The 22,218-nt window shown below is 55.1% G+C and overlaps 7 protein-coding genes across 7 annotated transcripts; 2 read left to right on the top strand and 5 right to left on the bottom strand.

The window, feature by feature from the left end:
- Positions 1–1,579: 1,579 nt before the first annotated feature.
- Positions 1,580–2,713, bottom strand: KVR01_003105 (uncharacterized protein; the record flags this gene model as incomplete). The annotated part of the gene is made up of 1 exon (XM_044793172.1): positions 1,580–2,713. The coding sequence occupies one exon, from the start codon at positions 2,711–2,713 to the stop codon at positions 1,580–1,582; it is 1,134 nt and encodes a 377-aa protein (XP_044648120.1).
- Positions 2,714–6,153: 3,440 nt separating this feature from the next.
- Positions 6,154–10,221, top strand: KVR01_003123 (uncharacterized protein). The gene is made up of 7 exons (XM_044788404.1): positions 6,154–7,306; positions 7,366–8,317; positions 8,375–8,480; positions 8,536–8,877; positions 8,942–9,083; positions 9,184–9,658; positions 9,796–10,221. The coding sequence occupies exons 1-7, from the start codon at positions 7,246–7,248 to the stop codon at positions 9,863–9,865; spliced, it is 2,148 nt and encodes a 715-aa protein (XP_044648138.1). The 5' UTR covers positions 6,154–7,245; the 3' UTR covers positions 9,866–10,221.
- Positions 10,222–11,099: 878 nt separating this feature from the next.
- On the bottom strand, positions 11,100–12,815 carry KVR01_003247 (uncharacterized protein). Its single transcript, XM_044785779.1, has 4 exons — positions 12,008–12,815; positions 11,878–11,932; positions 11,342–11,817; positions 11,100–11,281 (listed from the first exon to the last, which is right to left on the bottom strand). Exons 3-4 carry the CDS (start codon positions 11,784–11,786, stop codon positions 11,262–11,264), a joined length of 465 nt encoding a protein of 154 aa, XP_044648262.1. The 5' UTR covers positions 11,787–11,817; positions 11,878–11,932; positions 12,008–12,815; the 3' UTR covers positions 11,100–11,261.
- A 2,075-nt stretch (positions 12,816–14,890) lies between these two features.
- Positions 14,891–16,387, bottom strand: KVR01_002190 (uncharacterized protein; the record flags this gene model as incomplete). The annotated part of the gene is made up of 3 exons (XM_044789350.1): positions 14,891–15,597; positions 15,667–16,013; positions 16,092–16,387. 3 exons carry the CDS (start codon positions 16,385–16,387, stop codon positions 14,891–14,893), a joined length of 1,350 nt encoding a protein of 449 aa, XP_044647205.1.
- A 1,321-nt stretch (positions 16,388–17,708) lies between these two features.
- Positions 17,709–18,631, bottom strand: KVR01_003156 (uncharacterized protein). The gene is made up of 2 exons (XM_044788944.1): positions 18,547–18,631; positions 17,709–18,492 (listed from the first exon to the last, which is right to left on the bottom strand). The coding sequence occupies exon 2, from the start codon at positions 18,456–18,458 to the stop codon at positions 18,072–18,074; it is 387 nt and encodes a 128-aa protein (XP_044648171.1). The 5' UTR covers positions 18,459–18,492; positions 18,547–18,631; the 3' UTR covers positions 17,709–18,071.
- A 434-nt stretch (positions 18,632–19,065) lies between these two features.
- Positions 19,066–20,553, top strand: KVR01_002738 (uncharacterized protein; the record flags this gene model as incomplete). Its single annotated transcript, XM_044789475.1, has 4 exons — positions 19,066–19,082; positions 19,142–19,265; positions 19,322–19,412; positions 19,505–20,553. The coding sequence occupies 4 exons, from the start codon at positions 19,066–19,068 to the stop codon at positions 20,551–20,553; spliced, it is 1,281 nt and encodes a 426-aa protein (XP_044647753.1).
- Positions 20,554–20,902: 349 nt separating this feature from the next.
- Positions 20,903–21,884, bottom strand: KVR01_002150 (pyridoxamine-phosphate oxidase PDX3; the record flags this gene model as incomplete). Its single annotated transcript, XM_044784601.1, has 2 exons — positions 20,903–21,675; positions 21,788–21,884. The coding sequence occupies 2 exons, from the start codon at positions 21,882–21,884 to the stop codon at positions 20,903–20,905; spliced, it is 870 nt and encodes a 289-aa protein (XP_044647165.1).
- Between the last annotated feature and the right edge of the window lie 334 nt (positions 21,885–22,218).

A 22,218-nucleotide genomic window follows, 5' to 3' on the forward strand; every position in this document is an offset into this window, starting at 1 on the left:
AATAGTAGTTATAATATAATAGGTATTTATAGCCTTAGCCTTATAACATATAGACAAGGCTAAGGGGCACTATTTTAATAATAATATTAACTAAAATACTGTAAGGAAGTTATATAATAAAACTAGGTCTAAAAATAGTTGCTATATAAATAAATTATACTAAGAAAATCCCAGCTAAAAATTATCCTTTAAATATATATATATACCTTATAATAAAACCCTTACTAGGTAAGTACTATAGCCCTTATTTAAGCATACAGCTAACTTTAAAAAAACTTAAAATAAAGAAATAATTTATAATGTACTACCTCTAAAACTTTCACAATAAAGTATTAAAACTCCTAAAGAAAGTCCTAAAAGTAATTTATAAGAAAATAAAGAGAGAGTATAATAAGCTTATTCTCCTCTAAGTTTATACTTTTATTACTAGCAACTACCACCTCCTTAATAGCATAAAAAAGCATAATAAATATAAAGAAAAGGGAGGATTTAAAGTTCCTTTATAAGAGGACTATAAGGACATATATAAAGCTGTTGAAGACTTTATGTATAAGCTCTGGGGGGGAGAAACGAGTGGTTATATAGTGTAAAGGAAAAATACAGTGTGGCCGAAGCCGCATATTATATATGCTTAGATATCGAAAAATCTGTATGGGTTTTAAATATGTGGTACTTCCGTGGTATTTCTGTGCTGCTGCTGGTAGCAATTTCCAGGGCTCGACCCTTGCTGGCCTGCTCGGCAACATTCACTGGCACGGCCTGTAGCCACTTCCCGAGGCCCTTGGACGAGGAACGCAACATGGTACCTAGGTACTTGTTCTCGCCCTCATACTAAAATATTCCCCCTTCTAAATCTTGATGGAAAAGTATTTTCAAGCAGACTGCACAGAACTCAAGTGCTTGAAGACGAGTACCTCCAGCTTGTGGGCAAAGAAATGCGCTTGCCTGCTCATAAGTACAGTGCGTGTATGAAGGATCGGTGGACCTGGAGTTTCAGACCTTGCGCTCCAGTCACTCGGTCATTTTCTTGGCCTTTGCCCAAATTAGTCTCTCTCATTCTACGGTGGCTCGGCACCTGCCAAACTTGGAAGCTCAACGGTTTGTCTCCTATCTGCAGTGACCATCTTCACAAAAGCCAAATGGGATTTAATTAAGATGTGGTAATGTACTGTGCGGCATACGTGCTAAGTGACAACGCAAAAGCAACTTCCTACACAAAAGCCATCTAGCGAGCTACACCAAGAGACGATGGAATGCCCAGGCGCACTGTCATCGAGCAGCAATCACATACGATTGACCGAGGAGAACCGAGCCGAGAATCGGTTGAAGAATGTGCAATTTTCGACGTCACTGATTTCAAGCCACCGGTCCCGAAGACTCAAGGTATGCCACTGCAGTCTCACGACGACGCTGAAGCATTTTGCTGAAACTATGGCACTTGGAACAGTTGGGAAGCTGGATAAGGAAGATGAGTTACCATCTACTAACTTTGATTTCATACTGCAAAATCGACACTATGATCTACCCTATATACATGTGGCTACACCTTCAAGTCCCTCGCGAACATAACCTTGGAAGCTTAGTTAGGGGTGAGCTTCAAGAGCCGGCCGCTGGTACCATCCTCAATGACCCAGATGGAGCCATCCTTGTGCTCCCGGATACCGCGCATGCGCTTGCCCATCGAGATGCGCTGAGCCTCCTTAGCGGTGTCGCCACTGATGGTCACACGCACGATCCCCTGAGCGCTGAGGCCGGTGATGAGCGCGTTGCCCGTCCAGCTGGAGAACAGGCTGCCCTTGTAGATGATCAGGCCGGCCGGGGAGATGACGGGGACCCAGAAGGCCTTGGGCGCCGCGATGTCGGGGCGCGTGCTGTGCTTGGGGATCTGACGGCCGTCGTAGTGCTGGCCCTCGGAGACGAGCGGCCAGCCGTAGTTGGCGCCCGACTGGATCAGGTTGAGCTCGTCGCCGCCCATGGGGCCCATCTCGACCTCCCAGAGGCGCCCCTGGGCGTCCCAGTCGATGCCGAGCGGGTTGCGGTGGCCCAGGGACCAGATCTGCGACTGCACGGCGCCCTGGCTGGCGAACGGGTTGCCCGCGAAGGAGGTGCCGTTGTCGTACAGCTTGATCATCTTGCCCAGGTTGGCCGTCATGTCCTGGGCCGGGGTCATCTGGTTGATCTCACCCGAGGCGATCCACAGCGCGCCGTCTGAGCCGAAGAGCAGGCGGCAGGCGAACTGCAGCCCGCCGATGGCCCTCTGCGAGTGACGCCAGATGACCTCGAGGCCCGACAGCGCGCCGCCGCCATTGGAGTCGAGCGTCAGCTTGGCCCGGGCGACTGCGCCGCCGGCACCGCCGGCAGCCCCTCCGCTGCCGGCCTCTGCGTAGCTAATGTACACGATACTGTTGTTAGCGTAGTTGGGGTGCAAGGCGATGTCGTGCAAGCCGCCCTGGCCGCCGTATGCGACGGAGGGTACGCCGGTGATGGTGCCGGTGGCCTTGGTATCCGGGTTGACGAGTTTCATGTTGCCTCGTCTCTCATTGACGATGACGCGGTTGTCGGGCAAGAAGGCGAACGCCCATGGCTCATTGTGGGTGGTGATGACTGTCGACTTGGGCGCTTGCTGGCGAGTGTCTAGTTGTTGCGATGGGACGGCCAAAGCACCGGTCACCAACGCCAGGGCGTAGGTGACTGAAAGTCCTAGATGCATCATTTTCCGTGTCTTTGGCTTCCCAGTGTATTATGCTCTATGCAGTCGAGGGTCGAATGGCTCTCATCGTATAAATCTCTTGGCTGTCTTTTCTTCCCAAGCCCGAGGTAGGTAGCTATATAAGAAATGAGAGTACCCGAGAAATCTCTTGTCCACTTTCAGGCTATTCTTGGCCTTTAATAACTGACATATACAAGCTCAATCAGAGTATCTGTGCTTGATAATCCCGGTACCGATAGAAACGACTTTGCTCTTGTCCCTATGGCCTGTCCCCTTGAAGTCTTTATAGATCGGCAAATTTGGCAAAATTCCGGCATGGCAATCCCACCCTAATCCAGCACAACCTTTTCTGTGTTACAAATAGCTGCCGTCGCCAAGAACAACTCATCTGCTCTAAATCTCTGGGCGTCAATATGGAAGTTATTAAAATCGTCTTCCTCCTTCCTCGTACGATACGGCGGTTCTCAATCCGTCTTCGCTGTCTCGGGATGTGTGATATCATTGTTGAGCACTGCTTGGTGAAGAAACCAATTTACTATGCTGTGCTGTCGTCTTTGCCTCCCGGAACATTCTCGATGCCACTTGATATCTCGGCATTTCTTACTGCAGATGCTCCTACATGTGCATCGCAATTGCCGGCGCTCCCACGTGGCATTGCGAGTCTCTGCATTTCTTGTCACGGCTGACTTGAACACTGCCCAGGTGGGAAGTCCCAGTTCTCAGCACCCATGTCCCCCTGATTCTTTTTTTGATTTTCTTTTTTGCAGACCAGGACTTACGCCGGATGTCTTCTAAATGCTGCCGAATAGTTATCGTAGTTGGCACCAAATGAGAAGATGGTTGATGGTACTTATTTATTACCACCTGGGCACCCAAGGTACCTAGGTATAGGACAAACAAGCATCACCGGGGCCTTTCACTGCATACCTAGGTATAATAGACGACTGAGTCGCGCCACGGAATTTATCAGTAACCCAGCGCAGCCCATCAGACAAGTGCAGGACACTCGCCGTGCAAGATTGATCAGAGGGGAAACCAAATGAAGCACTGATCGCACTAACCGCACTACTAACATTGAATCCATGAAACCACTTCTGGCCATTTTTTCGACAGAAGTGGCCCATTCGATAGCACACTTTCATACAAGTTGTCCCGCAAGACCCCGTCGAAGAAGTCCATTATGAAAGCATTCATCATCTACCGCACACGCAATAGCTCAACATTGAATGGTGCCTATCAAAGGCGCCCCGGGCCAGGTCCTTGATGCGCAATATTTCGAGCCACAACCTCACATCCGAGAAGTTATAGTGAAACGACTCGAACATGCAGATCCCTCGACCACTCGGTCTGGTTTCTCCGGCACCGGCCCCATGTTGGATCATCCCAGTCTCGCCTTTGGTCGCTTCCGAGCATAAGACATGGCTTTCTCACGTCAACCCTGGGACAGTCGGGACATGGGTCGTGGAAGATGCCGTCGAAGTTGACGCCCCGCGAGGACGGCGTCGTGCCTCGCCATGATATCGGAACCCAGGCTGCCGCCAATGGAGAAGCCGAAGTGCATGTAGCTGCTCGTATTGAACGGTCCGCCGAAGTTACCAATAGAGCGTTGAAGGCCTCATTCAATGGCAATGCGATCCCATCTCTGGCGTTCGATGGTGGCTACAAGGGTTATCTTGGTGGCTGGTGCTTTGTTGCGCGTTGCTTTGAACGATCCGTTTAGCCCTTGGCTGCTTCAGCCTCATGGCCTTTACACCGTTCGTCTCAACAAGGTCATGTTTCTTTAGGAGTAAAACTAGTCAGGATGGAATTTCACATCATTGTTGTGCTTCCCACTCTAAACTTCGAATTCCTCCCCCTGCCTGAGGCGCTCCGCACAAGAAGCTGCACAGAGAAGATGATCCGGGAGACCGACACGACGCACGCGAGTTTCTGAGTTCTGTAGTTTAGAGGGCTACATGTAATTTCATCCTTAATCTCATACATACAAAGTTTTATGCGGTGCCTCCACATAGTGTTAGAAGATAGTATATTCGCCGCCATGAGTCTACTCGAGAACTTCGTATACACAGGCGGCTGGCTTCGCTTTAGGGGTAGAATGGCTCGACCTTAAATGAATTACCAGCCAAGAGGCCACACATGCGTGGAGGACAGCGTTTGACCAAAGCTGCAGAACTTTAGGCCTTTCTTTGCCTGCGTCTATGATCCCCCTAACGTCACGAAAGGTCTTTCGGTCGGCTGAGGACATCTATGAGTGTAGGAGATACGCAGGGGATGGGGGGTGATGATTATCATGAAAGGAGTGTCTCCAAGTTGGGTACAGAGATCTGTGATGGAACCGCGTGGTAAGTACCCCACTCGCTACGGCACCTGCTACCACGATGGTATCTTGGAACTGAAAATAACCTGTGGGTCGAAGTGGTTCGGAAGAATCCTTCGCCATGTGTCAATTACTGGGGCTCGATGTGAAGCCTCTATCGTGTTATCGATACTCACGGCGTGTCTGAATAGAGCTGTATACATTTCGGCTCCCCAGCGTGGGAGCTGGGGCTGGGGTCAAGGCAGGGACACTGGTGCCGTTTTCTATAGTTCTGAGTATCACTTGGCTCATTGTCCTAGAAGACATGGTAGGAGTTCCTGGAGGCTGCGGTGCTTATGGCGGACCTCTAAACAGCACAGGAGTCGGTCCACCGGACTGGGACAGCTGTTGTTTGCAATGTTGGGTTGGCCATCAAGCTAAACCAACTCGGGTGCTTGTGATCAATCACATCCCGATTCTTCAGGGCCTCTTGGCAGACGACCGCACACATCAATCCTAACTTTCCCAGTCCCGGGGAAGGTGCCGGGTGGGGTCGCTGCTCGAGTACATAATGTAGAGAAAGTGCGTACAAATTTGTGTATCAAATACTTGGATTTCATGCATTCTTGCAGTGTGAGAATGAACCCATTCAACATGCTGTCTCTGGTCTTGACCCAAGTGAGACCAGTCGTAGTTACTATGGTAGCTTTTCCTGTCTCCAGATACGTAAGAGCTGGTGGAGGATCACCTCACCAGTCTTTAATGAGCACATTATAATGGACAACTGACGTATCAAGTACTTTCATTTCCGTGGACGGGCAAATATCAATTATTCAGCTCCCAATGCTTCAAATGGTCTTGGTGGTAGAGAATCACCAGATGGCAAAAGTCCATTGCAGTTCCGATATACTGATATAAAAACGGGTGGATGAGTTGGTTGAGCTGCTTCCAAAAATTGGGTTCGAGTTTATCGTTGAGTGGGCCTCGCTTGCTGAAGCTTGCTGAAGGATCATACTACATAATAGTGACAAGCCTTCTGGAACGGGGCATTGTGGAGTACAAGGCTATTTTTGAGGCTCTCCCTGGTCAAGGTTCAAGGGTCTTGCTGTGTTGGGAAGAAGGGCACAGCAGCTCTGGGTAGCTCTATGGAGAGTGGAGGGTGGGATTTGCTTACCGCGACCCGCCCCTCGCTTTGCCCCACAGGCCAATCACATACCGCCAATCCTACGGCCAGCTCGACCAGCTCGACCAACACCAGCTCGCCTCGGCAGCCAGTGCGTCTGCAGCAATTTTGCCTGGGGTGCCATCTGCTGACATCGTCTGGGATTGATGCAACTCGACACAAGTCCTCAATAATCAGCATGCCGCCTTTTTCAGCTGCGTGGGGTAAAATGGCCCCCTGCTCGCCCGCCAGTCAGCCCGGCTGTGCCACAAACGTGGAAACGGTAGGATTTGACGTCTTACCTGGACTGGCAGGACTGGGTCTCACTCACCTCAAAAACCCCTCCCCTCTACTTTATCCTCCTTCTCAGCTCCAGCTCCGACGACACACCCACAGGGCTGCTTGCAGTTTGCCAGGACACGTCACCCCAGTGCCCTGCCCCGTGCCTTTGATCCTCTGCCGTCCCTTTGTCACTCCACCCCAAGGCCGTCGAGCTTCCCCATCGGAATTGTCCAAGGCAAGGAAGGATACAATACAGGGAGATATTAGAGTTCTGACCCTTGGCTTCTGCCTTCTCCCTAGCACCCGCCGCTAGGAAACGCCATGCCTGCAGCTGAGCTGGCTGCCCTGCTCCAACATCTCCCATACCCTGGCCACCACCAACAGCCTTCATCTCGATTTCGACGCCCAAGGAGGCGGAGTGAGTGTGCGTGTGTGAGTGTGTGAGTGAGCGAGGGTGATCTTCGCGCCGGCACTCGAACTGCGACACGGCGTCCCCACCGGCGTCTATACCTGCACCCAACCCGCAGGCGCGTGGGGCGGTTGCACGGCGAATCGTGTCACACCAACGTTTATATATCTCCGACTGACGCCTGTTCCATCCTACCCTGTCCTGCCCTTATCCCCCAGTCGACTGCTTTCAAGACCTGCTGGCGAGTTCCCGCTGGTCGCACTGCTTTGTGTTCGCATGTTTGCATGTTGTCTGCCTGCCTGCCTTGCTTGATTCCGTCTTCTCAGAGTGTGTCTTTTCGTATGTCTGGTTAATACCCTTGATACCCACGTATATAAGACGCAGACATGGAGTCGAGCGAGAGGCCGGATATCATTGTGGCCGTGGACTTGGGGACCACCTTCACAGGCGAGTCTCTCCTCCCTAGGCACTCGGAGATGCACCCTTTGTGGCTGACACTCAACAAGGCGTGGCTTGGGCCCGGCCGCAGGCTACCAACCCGCTCCAGAGCTCAATACAGGTCATCTACAACTGGCCAGGCTGCTCAACAAGGAACGAGCAGAAGGTCCACACATGCCTGGTCTACGGCCGGAATGAGAGGCCGACGTCCTGGGGTTTCATCTGCGAGGATGACGACGACTTTGAGATCAGGCGGAGGGAGTTCTTCAAGATCTTCCTCGACAAGATGAACCTGCTCGAGGCACAGATCAAAGGGATCCAGGGGGCCCCCGAGTCCGTCGGACAAGCCCAGAAGTTCGTCACGGACTACCTCCGCGAGGTCTACATCCACGTCAAGTCGACGATAGAGCACCAGACGGGGATCGGGCCTTTTACGGGGTGGAAGAACCTCGCCGTCGAGTTCCTGTTCAGCGTGCCGACGACTTGGAGGAGCTTCGAGATCATCAACATCTTCAAGGACGCCATCGCGAACGCGGGGTTCGGCACCGAGGGCCCCAGGCACAAGTCCACCCTGGACCTGACAGAGTCCGAGGCCGCCGCGGTCGCGACCATCAAGTCGACGGCGGTCAACTTCGAGAAGGACGACATCTTCCTGTCGGTCGATGCGGGTGGCGGCACCACCGACTTCGCCCTGATGCAGGTGGTGGAGACCAGGGACCCGTTCCCCACGCTCAAGCAGCTGACGCAGGTCGACGGCGTCGGGATCGGGTCGACGCTTATAGACCGTGCCTTTCTCGACCTGGTCGAGGACAGGGTGTTCCCGTTCACCGAGCTGGTCGAGCAGCTGCCGCCGGACTGCATTGAGAAGCTGGTCCGGGGCGACAAGTTCAGGACGACCAAGCACAAGTTTGGGGAGCGCGTCTATAACTCGGAGGTTTATAAGCTGCCCATGGAGGGTGTTGGGTATAACTTCAACCATGAGGGGGCCGGCATAGAATCTGGTAGACTGCTGTTGACGAGGCAAGTGACACGCTCATGCTTGACAACCGTGCCAGCTGAGGTTGACATTTCGGACAGGGAAGACATGCAGTCGATATTCGACCCACACATCAACGGCATGCTCAAGAAAATCCGAGAACAGCTCGATTTTGTCCGGGTCAAGGCATTTGGAGACCCCCAAGTCGTACGCGTGATGTCCCCACTGACAACAAACCTGCCGTTACTGACACCTGGAACAGCGATACTTGATATTGTCAGGTGGGCTCGGTAGCAGCGCATACGTACGAGACCGGCTGCAGCAAGACCTCTTGCTCAATCCTCATCCCAGCGCAGTAAACGTCACCATTGTGCAGGCGCACGACCCGCAACTCGTCGTGGTCAAGGGCTTGATACTCGACCGGCTGCAGAAATTAGAAACCGGCAACAAGCCCGTGCTTGCCACGCGCAAGGCGAGGGCCAGCTATGGTGTCATGTGCAAGATGAAGTATAACCCAGATATACACTTCCAGGAGGAGCTGAAGACAGATCCACTTGACGGCCAGGTCTATGCCATGAGCCAAATAGACTGGCTCATCAGGAAAGTATGCAGTAATACACACTTAAAAAAACCCGCAGAAACCACGCTGACTCGGGGCATATGTCCAGGGCGATGATATTAACCCAGCCGTGCCGATAATATCGGCATTCTGCCAGAAGATCGCAAAGGGGAGCCCAGTACGGCACTGGGACTCGGTCGTTGTGATATCACACTCGGAGAGAGAATTTCTCCCAGTCAGCATGAACGATTGTAAGGGCGTTCAAACCCACCCCCCCTCCAATACCTATAATCGAACGAAAAGAAAACACAAGAACAAGCCAAGCTGACACCAGACAAACAAACCCAACAGCCGGGGCAAAACAGCTCTGCACGGTCCGGTCCGACCTCTCGGGCGTCAAGGACAGCGAGCTGGAGCCGAGGAAGCAGAAGCGGAGGCCGCGGGCCCTGTTCTCGCGCAGCCTGCGCTGGTACAGCTGCACGTACGAGGTCAGGGCGCTGGTGGGCGCGGCCGACCTGACCTTTGAGCTGTGGTTCAACGGGCAGCGCTTCTCCGCGAACCACGAGCCCATCCGGGTCACGTGGGACGAGGAAGGGGCCGGCCTGGGTGGCGGTGGGGGGCCAGGGGGCCCAGGGGAGAGTGGAGGAGGAGGAGGAGGAGGGGGTAGTAGGGGGGTGGTGGTGCCGGGCCCGATGGCTGCGTACAACGGCCACGGCCACGGCCCCGGCCGCGTCGGCGCCGTGCGCGACTCGGGCAGCGCGAGCGGGAGCAGCCCGGTCTCGGGCGTCAGTGGCCTGCGCAGCAGTGACCTCGTGAGCCAAGCCAGGTGAGTTTGTCGAATTGGAGCGTTGTTTTGCGCGGGGTTGGGCTTCTTTTATTGGGAGGCCGGGTGTATACTTCTTCTTATCCCCCCCTTTTCTCCTGTGGCATTCGAGGTTTTGACGGGTTTCCATCTCTCAACAGCAACTCATCGCTCGGGTCTGCGGAGCTGGCGAGGCCGGAGTTCCGAAAGATTGTGGAGCAGTATGCTTGACGGGCGGGAGGACACACCCAGGGAGGACTCCCTGGGGCGTGGAAGAAGACGGACGGACAGGGACGGCATTCTCGTCAGCGGGCGGTTTTCCATCACAGCTCTGGGTTGTCTGTCTACTTCGGAACTGGTTAGGCTTGATTTGTTGGAAACGGGATGGATAGATAGGGACAAAGGCAAGAGATACCATAGGCAGGTCATTGGTCAGCAGGGATCACCACGATAGAGGTCGGGACGAAAAGGTCCAACAAAGTGTACGTACGCGTCACCCAAACATGCCAAAGGGAAAAAACAAAATCAGAACCCAGCTCAAGAATACACCCAGAGGTCTCCCCGGCTCAGCATTTGAACCACCTGACATACAAACCCTGCCCCTGTCCCTTCTTCGCGGGCGGAAGCCAAAAGCTCCGATGAAGAAGAGACAGACGTGCCCTGCCCTGCCTGCCCTGCCTGCCCTCTCCCCCGCATTTTCGGGCGTTTCAGCTTCGGATGGCAGCTCTGTCGATGAATACGCCCATCAGACGCCAATGCGACGCCAAGCTTTTGGCTGGCGGCCTTGGCATGCCATGCCATGGCGCCGGGTAAGGTTTTTGCTCCTTGTCTTTTTTTTTTCTCAGCCCGGCCCAGGTCTCCTAGGGTTTGACAGACGTCAGGTGGCGGGCAGGGCTGGGGAGGAAAGCTTGGCTTCCCTCTCTGCTGTGTGTCCATCCACATTGGGTCTGGCTGGCTGGCCCTGGTGGGTCGCTGTCGAGGCCTCCCTCCTACCCTCCCTCCTCTGGGGATCGTGGTCGGTCGGGGTGGGTCAGGCCCTGTGGCCCGGGGGGGGGGGGATCTGGTTGCAGTCCCATCCCCACACTTTCTTTCCCCGGTTGTGTTGATCGCCGGTAACGAGTTTCCAAGTTTCCAAGATTGCTCTCCTGATTCATCGAGTTTGACACCCGCACAGTTCGGAAATTCCACCAGGCAAAAAAGAAGGCAACGATGGAGGAGGAAAACAAAAGAATCAGGTCGGAAAATGTCCAGTATATTTCCCGAGAGCAAGCATGGATGACTCTGAGCCTCGAAGCCAGCCAACCAGCCATCATGCTCGTCCGTCTGCATCTCCTATATAAGATAATTCCAGAAAATGTTCGGTCTAAACCACCTGCAAAGGTAAACCATGACAGCACACAAGACAAGTGGTAATGAATAGTAAAACCCATGTTGCCCACATCTCACAACTCAAAACACAAGACCTCGAGCCTAGACAGTGATCGTATTATTATTTACCATGAATGTATCGTTTCTTCATGTGGACGGAACAAAGATGATCTGCTCGGGTCCCACCCGGGTACCCGTCCCCTCTTCTTCTCCCCACCCTGCCAGCTGCCCGGTGTAATTATCCCATGAGATGGAGAAGTTACTCCTTGGCAACAACAACTGCGTGACTGTTAGTGAATGGCTCTCGGGTGTGCTGTCGAGATGATGGGAAGAACGTACTGGTCTGCTCAGAGATGGCAGTGATCTGGGGGATCAGGGAGGCGTCGATGAGGCTGCCGAGGTTGAAGCTGCCGACGTTGTTGATGAGGCCGAGCTGCAGGGCCTGGAGGTTGAGGTTGGAGAGGTCGAAGGCGTTGAAGACGCCGAGCTGGCCGAGCTGGAGGAGGGTCTGGAGCTGCTGGAGCTGCAGGAGGGAGGCGACGTCGAAGACCTGGTTCTGCTGGAACAGACCCTGGAAGGCGAGGGCGTTGAAGTTGTTCTGGACGGCCAGGGTGTTGAGGAGCTGCAGGTCCAGGGAGTTGATGACGTTCAGGTAGTTGATGTCGAGCTGGTTGAAGCGCTGCAGGTTGTTGAGCTGGCCAATGTCGAGCTGTCCGCGCTTCTCGGTGGGAGCGGCGTAGGCGACAGCGGCGAGGGCACCGGCGAAGATGGTAGAGAACTTCATTTTGAATTAAAAGGTTGAATTAGGAGCACAGCTGTGGATGATGATGTTAGTCATGAGAGGCCAGGCTGGATCCAAGGTAGGAGTGGCTCACCTCAAGTTCAGGTAAATGGGTATAGAAGGAATGTAAAATAGAACAGTGAGCACAGCTGATGATGAGTAAGTCAGTGACCAATGCCCAAACCGGAGAAGGAGGTGGAGGATGGTGGAGGAGATATGCTTACCTCAGAAGGAACGACTGTAGAGTGAATGGAAGAGGCTTGAAGACCGAAGATGCTTTGGTGTGGATGATGACAACAAGACAATGGCTATGGGAACACGAACACACGGGGAGTTATATACAGATGGACACAGATATGCAGGCGGGTATAATGGACGTGGGGTCTTGGGACGGATGCGCGATGAACCGTCTGCCAAGATTTATCAAACACACAAAGCATATCCGGATGTGTAGTGAAGGAGTCATCCGTTGCGTATCAGACTGCATGGGTAGCCAGATAAACGGCAGGGATCCGACTATATGGGTAGTCAAGGGTGCATGGTGGTAAACAGAGGCGTGATGCAGTGCTCTTCCGCCCTGGCACTACCACGGCAGGTGGGCTTGGAGACGGGATGACGGCAAGTTGGACGGCTTGGCGAGATGGAGGACGAGCCCCTAGCTCGGATGGCTCTCGCCGTCCAAGACATGGCTGCTGGAGCCGAGGGGATGCGCCGAGAGCTCCATCGCTGGTTGGAGGCTACCAAGTTGACACACGCGGAAGCCCTCGTGGCCGGGAGGTGACGGCCCAAGGACTAACAGAGCCCTCTGTTCCGTACCGGCTCTGTAGGGATGCTGCAGAAACGACGGCGCAGTAGCCAGGGTGGCAAAATAACCTTAATCGCTGATACCACCGCTGGCGGAGGACCTGAGGTGCAGCTTTGACGCCCGTTGATAGGGCATGGCATTGGCGGAGGACGGGTGGCAGAAACATCGGCCGAGCTTCCAGCTTGGCAGGATCATGGACCCCAGCGAAATTGTGCACTTGATCGGCGCCAGGGGCTGGTGGGGCAGGACGTTTGAGTGTTGAGAACTTCCGACCGCTTCGCCGGGTTTTGACTAAGCCAGGCTTGTGCGGCTTCGGCGAGCCATGTGGCTCTTCGGACGGCAGTGTCTTAGCATCAGCCTCGTCCAGCCTGCTTTTTGCGGGCAAGACAGGACGGAAGAGCCGGATGAACTGACCATGTGGGTCGCCAGAGAGTACGATTGTCGCATCAAGGAGGCCATCGCACAGAGCCAAGTGACTCGTAGCAGCAGGTGTATTGGTATTTGCTGGCTATCAAGGAACAAGACTGGCTGCACTGCAGAGTCAGACAGAGTTCTGTCATGCAGTCATTGGAGACGAGTGCTGTCGCCTGCCCCAGGTCCAACGTCGGGCAACTGCTGGTTAGTCAGTTGGTCAGTCAGTTAGTCAGTCGATTGCCCCGTAAGGCCAGGGCCATGGTGCTCGGACAAGAGTTGGCATTGCCCTGCCAATGGCGGCCAAGGGTGTGGCCAAGCAGACAAGCAGACAGCCATACACGGTCAGATGAAGGACGACACTTTTGGCTGGGCATGAGCTTGTCAGGTGGGGGCCAGCAACGGGAACGGTGCCATCCTCGAGAGGTGAGGTTGAAGTTGGGTTTGGACTGGGGTTCACTGGGCTCAGTCCAAGCAGTTCCGATAAGGTTCAGGAACGACTGCCAGGTGTCAGCGAACCCACAAGGGAAGGGGGCACGGACGCCCTTTGCCTATTTAGTGGCCCCCAGGGGCTCTCGGGCCGTTCTCACTGGCCCAGCTCCCATTAAGCTATGCCCTGCGCGCAGGGGTGCACCCCAGCCCGGATCCCACGTCGCCTGCGCCCACCGCGGTCGCACCATGCTCCTTTGGGCCGTGATCCCCATCTCAAACTGTCGCAGCCAGAAAACTTGATGCAGGTGACTAGGTCGACTTAACATGGCATAGTATGCCATGGTGTCATCGCCGTCCATCTCGACAGTCTTGCCATCCGGAATCCCCTCTCATCCGAGCTTTTTGAGACGATGAAGCCGTTCAGGCGGTTGCGCCCGCACCCGTCGCCAAGCTTGCCATGCGGTGTGACAACTTTGCGGTACCACCATCGGCAGAGATGGGCCCAGCAGAATGGTTGGGACGGCAGTCGACATCAGACGTTGGCTCGAGTCTTGCTCCTGGGCACAGTCTCTTGGGAGTGCGGTGTTAGTCAGTCGCTAGTAAGGCAAACTCAAAACAACACAACACAGATACACTTTCACAACAGCATTTTAGCTTCTGCCAGCAGAGTTATTCTCAAGTCCAGTAAAGCAATATCAATATCAATACAATAAATGACATATTGATGGGGATACAAGAATCCTGTAAATTGATCACCCGGCTGCTGTCGATGAAGCCAGAGACCGCTGCACAATCTGATCATGCGGGAAACAAACAGAGCCAGTCGACCCATCTTAGATTTCAGAGATGCCCTATAGACATGTCATCAACTTTTCTTCGGGCTAACACACCCCCCCCCCCCAAAAAAAAAAATCACAAGCAAGGCGTCAAAGTAGCCAAAAACAGTTTGCACACATGTAAACCAACTGATTTTGTTTGCAAGCACATGAAGTCTCCACTTTTATATCTTGCAAAGTTTCTTTAAGCTCAAGATCGATTGCTCACCCCTTGAATTCCCCAACTGCCATAAAGTAGCGCTCCAAAGCGACGAGACGAAATCTCTTGCTCGGGAAATCGATCTGATAGGGTCGCAGAGGATTCAGAAGAACGAATCGGCAACCCCGTGCGGCGTGTGCGCTCTGAAGGACTCGATCAGGAGCCACCCAGTTTTGAGGCACCCACCTGTTGTGTAGCAGGAGTCCGATCGAACGTTGGCGGTGCTGGTATATGCAGCGATTATGAGAGCATCACACCGACTGAGTTGGGGAGGAGGTTGCCACAACATAATGAAAGAAAATAGTACTGGTTCAGGCTCAGGTTGGGTGGTATCATATTAAAATGCTCATGACTAAATATACAATGTCCCCCTACCGCGAGTCCAGCGCGGCAGCCCACGCCTGACTGGTCCGGGTCGGCTGTCCTATGCGGCCTTCTCGCCCTTAGCAGCAGCTCCTGCTTTCTTGTCGTCCTTAGCTGCAGCCTCATCCCCGGCAGCGGCCTCCTCCCCGGCAGCGGCCTCCTCCCCAGCAGCAGCCTCGGCGTTGTCGCCAGCCTTCTGCTCGTCAGCGTTCTGCTTGTCCTCCTCGGCCTTGGCCTGGTCGTCAGCCTTTGCTTGCTCGTCAGCCTTGGCCTGGTCTTCGGCGTTCTGCTTGTCCTCCTCGGCCTTGGCCTGCTCGTCGGCGTTCTGCTTATCCGCCTCTGCCTTGGCTTCCTCGTCAGCCTTGGCCTGCTCGTCAGCCTTTGCTTGCTCGTCAGCCTTGGCCTGGTCTTCGGCGTTCTGCTTGTCCTCCTCGGCCTTGGCCTGCTCGTCGGCGTTCTGCTTATCCGCCTCTGCCTTGGCTTCCTCGTCAGCCTTTGCCTGCTCGTCAGCCTTTGCTTGCTCGTCAGCCTTGGCCTGGTCTTCGGCGTTCTGCTCGTCCTGGTTCTGCTGGTCATTGTTGTTGTCTTTGTTGTCATTGTTGTTGTCATTGTTGTTGTTGTTGTCCACCTGGCAAGGGGGCAGGTTCTGGATGTTACCCGCCTGGGCCTGGCCCGCAAGGGCGGCAATATTGCACTGCCTCTTGACCATGTCATCCCTGCGCTCCCTGAGGTTGGCCGGCCTGCTGCCGGGCTCGCGCTTGACGACGCCTTGAATAGAACTGTCAGCCTATAGTGCCCACATACACAGGTCTTATGAATGTGGAAGAAGAAACGTACCACCGCCAAAGATGTTGCCGGCGTTGAGGACGTTGCCGGCGTTGAGGACGTTGAACCCGTTGCCGAACAGGAGCTGCGACTGGATCAGGTTCTGCGCGCCGAAGACGTCCACGAGGCCGAGCTGCTGCAGCTGGGCGACCTGCGCGAGCTCGAGGAACAGCTGCTGCTGGTTCTGGACGCCCAGGCCGAGGAGGCTGTTGAGGTCGACGAGCTGGCCCAGGCAGAAGTTGTTCATCAGCTGGCTGATGCCGAAGGCCAGCGAGACGGGGTCGGCGAGGTTGACGCTGCCCAGGTTCAGGCCGCCGCCCAGCTGCATGCTGCCCAGGTTGAGCGAGCCGAGGTCGAAGCTGTGGGGGGAAAGAGGAACATGTTAGTCTGATGTTGTGGTTCACACACGCGTGAAGGGGAGGAAGGTGTCTACGTACTTGGGGTCGTTTATCGCCTCGAGGTTGATGCATTGCTGGCCATTCTGGACTTGAATAACACTGTTGGCGTTGTTCTCGTTGTTGTTGTTGTTGTTCTCGTTGTTGTTCTCGTCCTTGTTATCATTATTGTTGTTGTTGTCCTTGCCTGCTTCCGCATTGGCCTCGCCACCTTGAGCAGCCTCCGTCCCGTTGCCGGCTTGCTGGACCTCAGCTGCGTTGCCTGCTGCCGCCTCGGCACCGCCTTCTTGGGCAGCCACAGCGAGGCCTGCAAGGAGAAGAAGAGTGAATGACTTCATTTTGAGTTGGGTCTGATTTGGGAATAGTGTTGTATAAAGACAGGACTTTTGAGAGCACAGCTAGACACGATGGTCAGTCCATATTGTTGACAAGCAGTAGGCTGGCGTCGTCAACTACTCACCTCTTGAATGAGTGACTAAGAAAGTAAATGAATTACAAGAAACTTAAGAAGTGGTATATCGTGGATGATGATCAGAATCTCCAAGACGGACATGCGCCCAGTCGACACTTATAAGAGCCATAGCAGACGATGCATACTCCGCCAAGCCTTGAGGAGGTACCACGAATAGTGGCGATCACGTCGGATCACGGCGATTTCGTCGATGAAACTCGCCGGAAGCCGTGCAGTGCCAATTGCGACGGCTGTAGATGCTGTTGTCTGGTGTTGAGCCAAGAGTTGCTAGAGCCGCATATGCAAACGCCGGTAAGTATATTCCCGGCCCCCCTACCCTCGACTGGGGTCGAAACATGGTTGATCCAATAGTCAGTCCGCCCCGTCTATCACCCGACAGGTCTTGAGATGACATGTGCCCATTTTCAGACCAGACGGGATTGAATAGGCCGAGGCTTGTGTGAGATCAAAAATCACAATGTGTACCTGATTGTTTTAGCTGGTCCAGATTCGTTAGAAGTGTCAGCACTGCAGCGATGTTCGAGGTAATACGGCAGCGGGCCTGTTCAACCTCGACTTACCACGCAGGCAATTTGACTCTCACGTTAATAGAACATGAGCATAGTTTACACCTATGAGATGGATCTAAGCTTTGCGGGATGCCCACGTGAAGCTTGAAAATCTCGACTTTGTGGTGACGCCTGTGCGTGCCTGAGCGGGCGCGTCGGTGAAGGATCCGCACTCCGCGACACTCTTCAACCCCAAAGATCGACGCGGAGCCACAGCCAAGAACATCCTGTCTCATTTCGGCGGCGGCGTCCGCCATGCGACTCTTTGACGGCCGGCAGACAAGACATAGGATCAAATAGCTGCACAGTGATGTACTGATCGTCTGGGTCATTGTCGAGAGACATCTTGGCCCAAACTTGTATCAAACTCATGGTTGCGAGCTGTACAGGCCCCATGGCTTCGATTGGGCGACATTGGGTACCGCCAGATTAGTAAAAGATACAATATGGGCATGACCCCATCTCGAGCGCGCTGCCGGAAGGTCATCTTTGCTCCGCTCATTTCCCAGCACAGTTCCGAGGCTGCCGGCGGCCGGCGGCGGGTGGATTGGGCGAAACCAATCGCATACCGATAGAACGCTGCGACGATTCCCAGGTTACGGCACTTACTTTCATGCTTATCGAACCAAACATGGGAGCTGTAGTGGAATAGTTTCGTATTTAAGTTTCTATATCGTGGTATCCGCTTCCAGATGCTATTCGTGGATGTTGTTCCCACTCTTCGTTGGGCGTAGTTCTTTCCCAACCGCAAACGAACCACGTGTCTATTCTGCGATGCCAAATGCAGGATATGTGCAGTTGGTCCTTGGACCATTTGATTTCTTCGATATTTGCTGCGACCGACAACGCGTCGCGCTCGAGGATTGGAGATGTTATATAGACAGAACGCGTTCCTAAGGTTCTTCGATCGGATAACCAAGGACCATGTGGAATGGTTGATTTCGACCACGGCCCTATAAAAACGGTGCGTCCCAGTATCCAGGGTCGACCGGGTTCGGTGTTCTATAATGCGCGGTCCTGAGTGTTGCTGTCGGTGGTCTGTGGCTTGCTTGATGGTTTGAAGCCGAGAAGCTCGCCGACTTTCCCGCCGGGCTTGGGCACAGGGCATTCTCGCTTGCCTCTGTTACCCTCATGATCGACCAGATCTGCCTGGGTTATGTTGTTGAACTGCACAACTCCGCCTTTGGCCTCTTCACTCTGCTGCTGCACCCGCCGCCTCCGCCTCCTCCTGCCGTTTTCATCTTCCACTATCTCTCCATCGGCGTAGGTGATCCTAGGAGCAGGGCATGGCAGTAGGTGTGGGAGTCCGACCACGAGAAAGCTGGCAAGCATGGTTGTCGCGAAAAGGGACGAGGTCATTCGGGACCTCGGGTGGAGATGGGGTGGCATGATGAAGGCGAGGGTGGTGGAGAGCCGGGCAACTCTGCAGGTCGATCAGCGCGGTTCAAAATTGCTCGATTGCGCCAATTGTACTTACATAATGCCATCAGTATCGTGATCATGGCATATGAGCCCGAGTCGGAGGACCGTGGAGCAGGAGAAGCGTTTGGCGCAAGATCAATGTGATCATCGGAAATCGTGAAAGAAGCTCAATTGGATGCCATCTCATTGGGTCTCATTTGCTCTCGTTCCCGGCAGGCAGGGCATGTGGGTGGGCCCAGTGGGCAATGAGCGCTGGGCAGCTGGCAGCATTAGCGCCTGATTGAGGCTGATAATCCCTGCAGGGCAAATTGTTGATCGGCCCCAGAAGGAAAGTCTGGGGTAAAGAGACTCCGCCGAGACCGCGACAGCTTCAGAGTTGGCTCCAACGGGAAACCCATCGTCGATAAGGATCGCATGCCACTGTCAACCCCTGATAAACGCCCAACAGCCCGAATTCTCCCAAATCCCTGGCTGCTCTTCGACCCGTGCATGTGCTATGAGAGCAAACCATTGAGCTCTCCAAGGCTGCATCCCAGCCTGTTGCTGAGGCTTCGCAGCTGCAGCTACCGCTAACATGAGCGACCTAGACAAGTAAGCACATCCCAGGCGCGCCTCAACCTGGCGTGGACAATACTCACAACAGTTTCTAGAGCCATCGCACAGCTCCGTGCGTGTCGTCCCATACCAGAAGCCCAAGTGCGCGAGATATGTCACAAAGCACGAGAGCTGTTGATAGAGGAGGGCAATGTCGTCACAGTCTGCGCGCCTGTCACAGTATGGGGTCCCCAGCCCTGACGCCTGGCCTGGCGAGATGAGCTGACATCCGATAGATATGCGGTGACATACACGGCCAGTTCCACGATCTGATGGAACTCTTTCGAGTGGGTGGCGATGTGCCGGACACCAACTACCTGTTCATGGGTATGACTCTGTCACCCCGCCCTGTTCTCCCGCTTGCCCATCTATGCCATGGTCACTGCCCGGATCCGCAAGCTGACCAGTATCGCTGCCAGGTGACTTTGTCGACCGTGGCTTCTACTCCCTCGAATCCTTCTTACTCCTCCTCTGTCTCAAGGTCCGATACCCCGACCGCATGACCCTCATCAGGGGCAACCACGAGTCCCGACAGATCACCACGGTCTACGGCTTCTACGACGAATGCTTGCGAAAATACGGGAGTGCGAACGTGTGGAGATATTGCTGCGATGTGTTTGATTACCTCGCCCTGGGTGCGATCGTTCTCGGCGCCTCGAATACCCTGTACCCAGCCAGCGAAAGCCCGTCGGCGCAGGAGTACCTGGAGCAGAACACCGAGATCGAAGTCTGCAATGCCGACCGGGATGTTATTAGCAGGTTCCCGCGCCGGAACCTGGAGGGCGAGGAGCAAAACAAGAGCCCGAACGGCGCGGCTGCGGGCGCGGGCACGGGGGACAAGACAGGACCACCGGGATCAGGTGCGTCGGGCTCGAGCGGAGGTTCGATCGGCAACCCGGCAGGCGCAGTGCTGTGCGTCCACGGCGGCCTGAGCCCGCTGATCGACACGGTGGACAAGATCCGGCTGCTCGACCGGAAGCAGGAGGTGCCCCACGAGGGGGCGATGTGCGACCTGCTGTGGTCGGACCCGGACGATATCGACGGCTGGGGCCTGTCGCCGCGCGGCGCGGGATTTCTGTTCGGCGCGGATATTGTCCGGCAGTTCAACCAGAAGAACAACCTCTCGCTGATCGCGCGCGCGCACCAGCTCGTCATGGAAGGGTTCAAGGAGATGTTCGACACGAGCATCGTCACCGTGTGGTCGGCGCCCAACTACTGCTACCGCTGCGGCAACGTCGCCGCGCTGCTGGAGCTGTCCGAGGACGAGTCCGGGCTCGGCACCTTCTCGCGGAGCAACGGCGACGTGAACAGGAGCGACGGCGGGGCGGCGGCCAGGGCGCCGCTGACGGAGGGCCAGCTGCCGCCGCCGATTGTCGGGCCGGCGAGGCGGTACCGGGTGTTCCAGGCTGCGCCGCAGGATTCGAGAGGCATGCCGGCCAAGAAACCCGTGGCTGACTACTTCTTGTAAGGTGGAGGCGCCAGACCCAGATGGCTTGTGATGGATTGTGTGTGGTGTTTATGGACGGCGCGGGCTTGCGTTAGGCGTTCTTTGTCGAGATTGCGGGCCGAAATGCGTTCATGTGGCAATGTATTGCATGTCTGATAGACGTGGACTTTCATCCAGATACCGTCTGTTGCGTGGATTATGTCTGACCCATAGAGGGAAGAAAAGGTGATGAGATGATTATCGGAGACCCCTTGAACCGGATTGTCATTTGACACAAGAAAGCGTATAATCAACAGCCCAACGCGATTACTCTATAGGCCCGTGTATCCAACCATATCCCACTACAACATATTAACCATGCGCTCCGAACTCACGGGCTCAGCCGCTCCAGCGTCCACTTGTCCTCCTCGCCCTCGACCCTCTCATACACAAACCGATCATGCAGCCTGTTCTCCCTCCCCTGCCAGAACTCAACCCTCTCAGGCACGATCCTAAGCCCGCCCCAGAACTCAGGCACAGGGATGTCCTCGTCGCCCCTGAACCTCTCCTCCGCCTCGTCGACCCACCGCTGGAGCTGCGCGCGCCCGTCGTCGTCGCCATCCTCCCCCTCCCCGGGCACCAGCACGGCGCTCTGCCGGCTCGCCCACGCGCCCAGGCGGCTGCCCCTCACGCGCGTGGCGTAGTACGCCTGGCTCTCCTCGCGGGTGAGGCGCTCCGCCCTGCCCTCGACGCGCACCTGGCGCTCGAGGGCCTCCCACCAGAAGACGAGGCTGGCCCAGGGGTTGGACTCGAGGTCGCGCGCCTTGCGCGACGTGCCGAAGTTGGAGTAGACCACGAAGCCGCGCGCGTCCAGCTCCTTGAGGTAGACCATGCGGGCGGAGACGCGGCCCGAGGGGAGCTGGGCCGTCGAGAGGGTGCACGTCTCTGGGTGCGGGACTAGGGCGGGCTGCTGCTGGTGTTGGGTGTCTGTTGTTGTTGTTGTTGGGGGGCTGGCGGAGTGCGAGTGCGAGTGTGCCTGCGCGGCTGAGAACCAGGCGTGGAACTGCGTGATGGGGCTTGCTGGGTCCAGGTCGCGCCGGCGCAGGCCCTCGTGCTGGAGGAACTGGTCTGCGCGGGCGTTTTGGGCCCCGCCGGCGGGCGCGACTGTGTGTGTGTGTTAATTGATGTTGTGAGGCAGTGTGTGTTATGATGATGATGACTCATGGGCTGCTTGTCATGCGACGAGGTAGGCTGTTGCGCCGGGCAGAAAACTTACAGATCAGCTTGTCTGATTTCGCTTGGTGTAGCGCCATCCTGCTTGCTGTAGGTGCGAAACCACGTAGGAGCTGAGAAGTTGCAGCAGTGAAGCGCATGGGATATGGTTGGTGTCGAGTCCAAGGCGTGGAAGTGGAATCGTGGACAGGGCCCCTCGTGATATATACGGTATTCTGCAGTGATGGCTCCACTTCACCGTTTATCTCCTGATGGCTCGATTCTACGAGTATTTATGCGGTCTGACGCTGTTTTCTAAAATGTGAGTCCTCTCTGACTGGCCTGTTTTCCTTATACGCAGACAGTTTTGCTCGGTCAGGCGATAACGAGGCCAAAAGTCAAAGGCATCTCATGACGTCGACTAAAAGGGCAGGGGGTATGTACCCGTCTATCCCGCTCGACAGTCCGTCCCACGTAGCAGACCCGGCAGCTTGG

The sequence above is a fragment of the Diaporthe batatas genome (assembly GCF_019321695.1).
Source record: "Diaporthe batatas strain CRI 302-4 chromosome Unknown Contig00003, whole genome shotgun sequence".
In the NCBI taxonomy this organism is placed as follows: Eukaryota; Fungi; Ascomycota; class Sordariomycetes; order Diaporthales; family Diaporthaceae; genus Diaporthe; species Diaporthe batatas.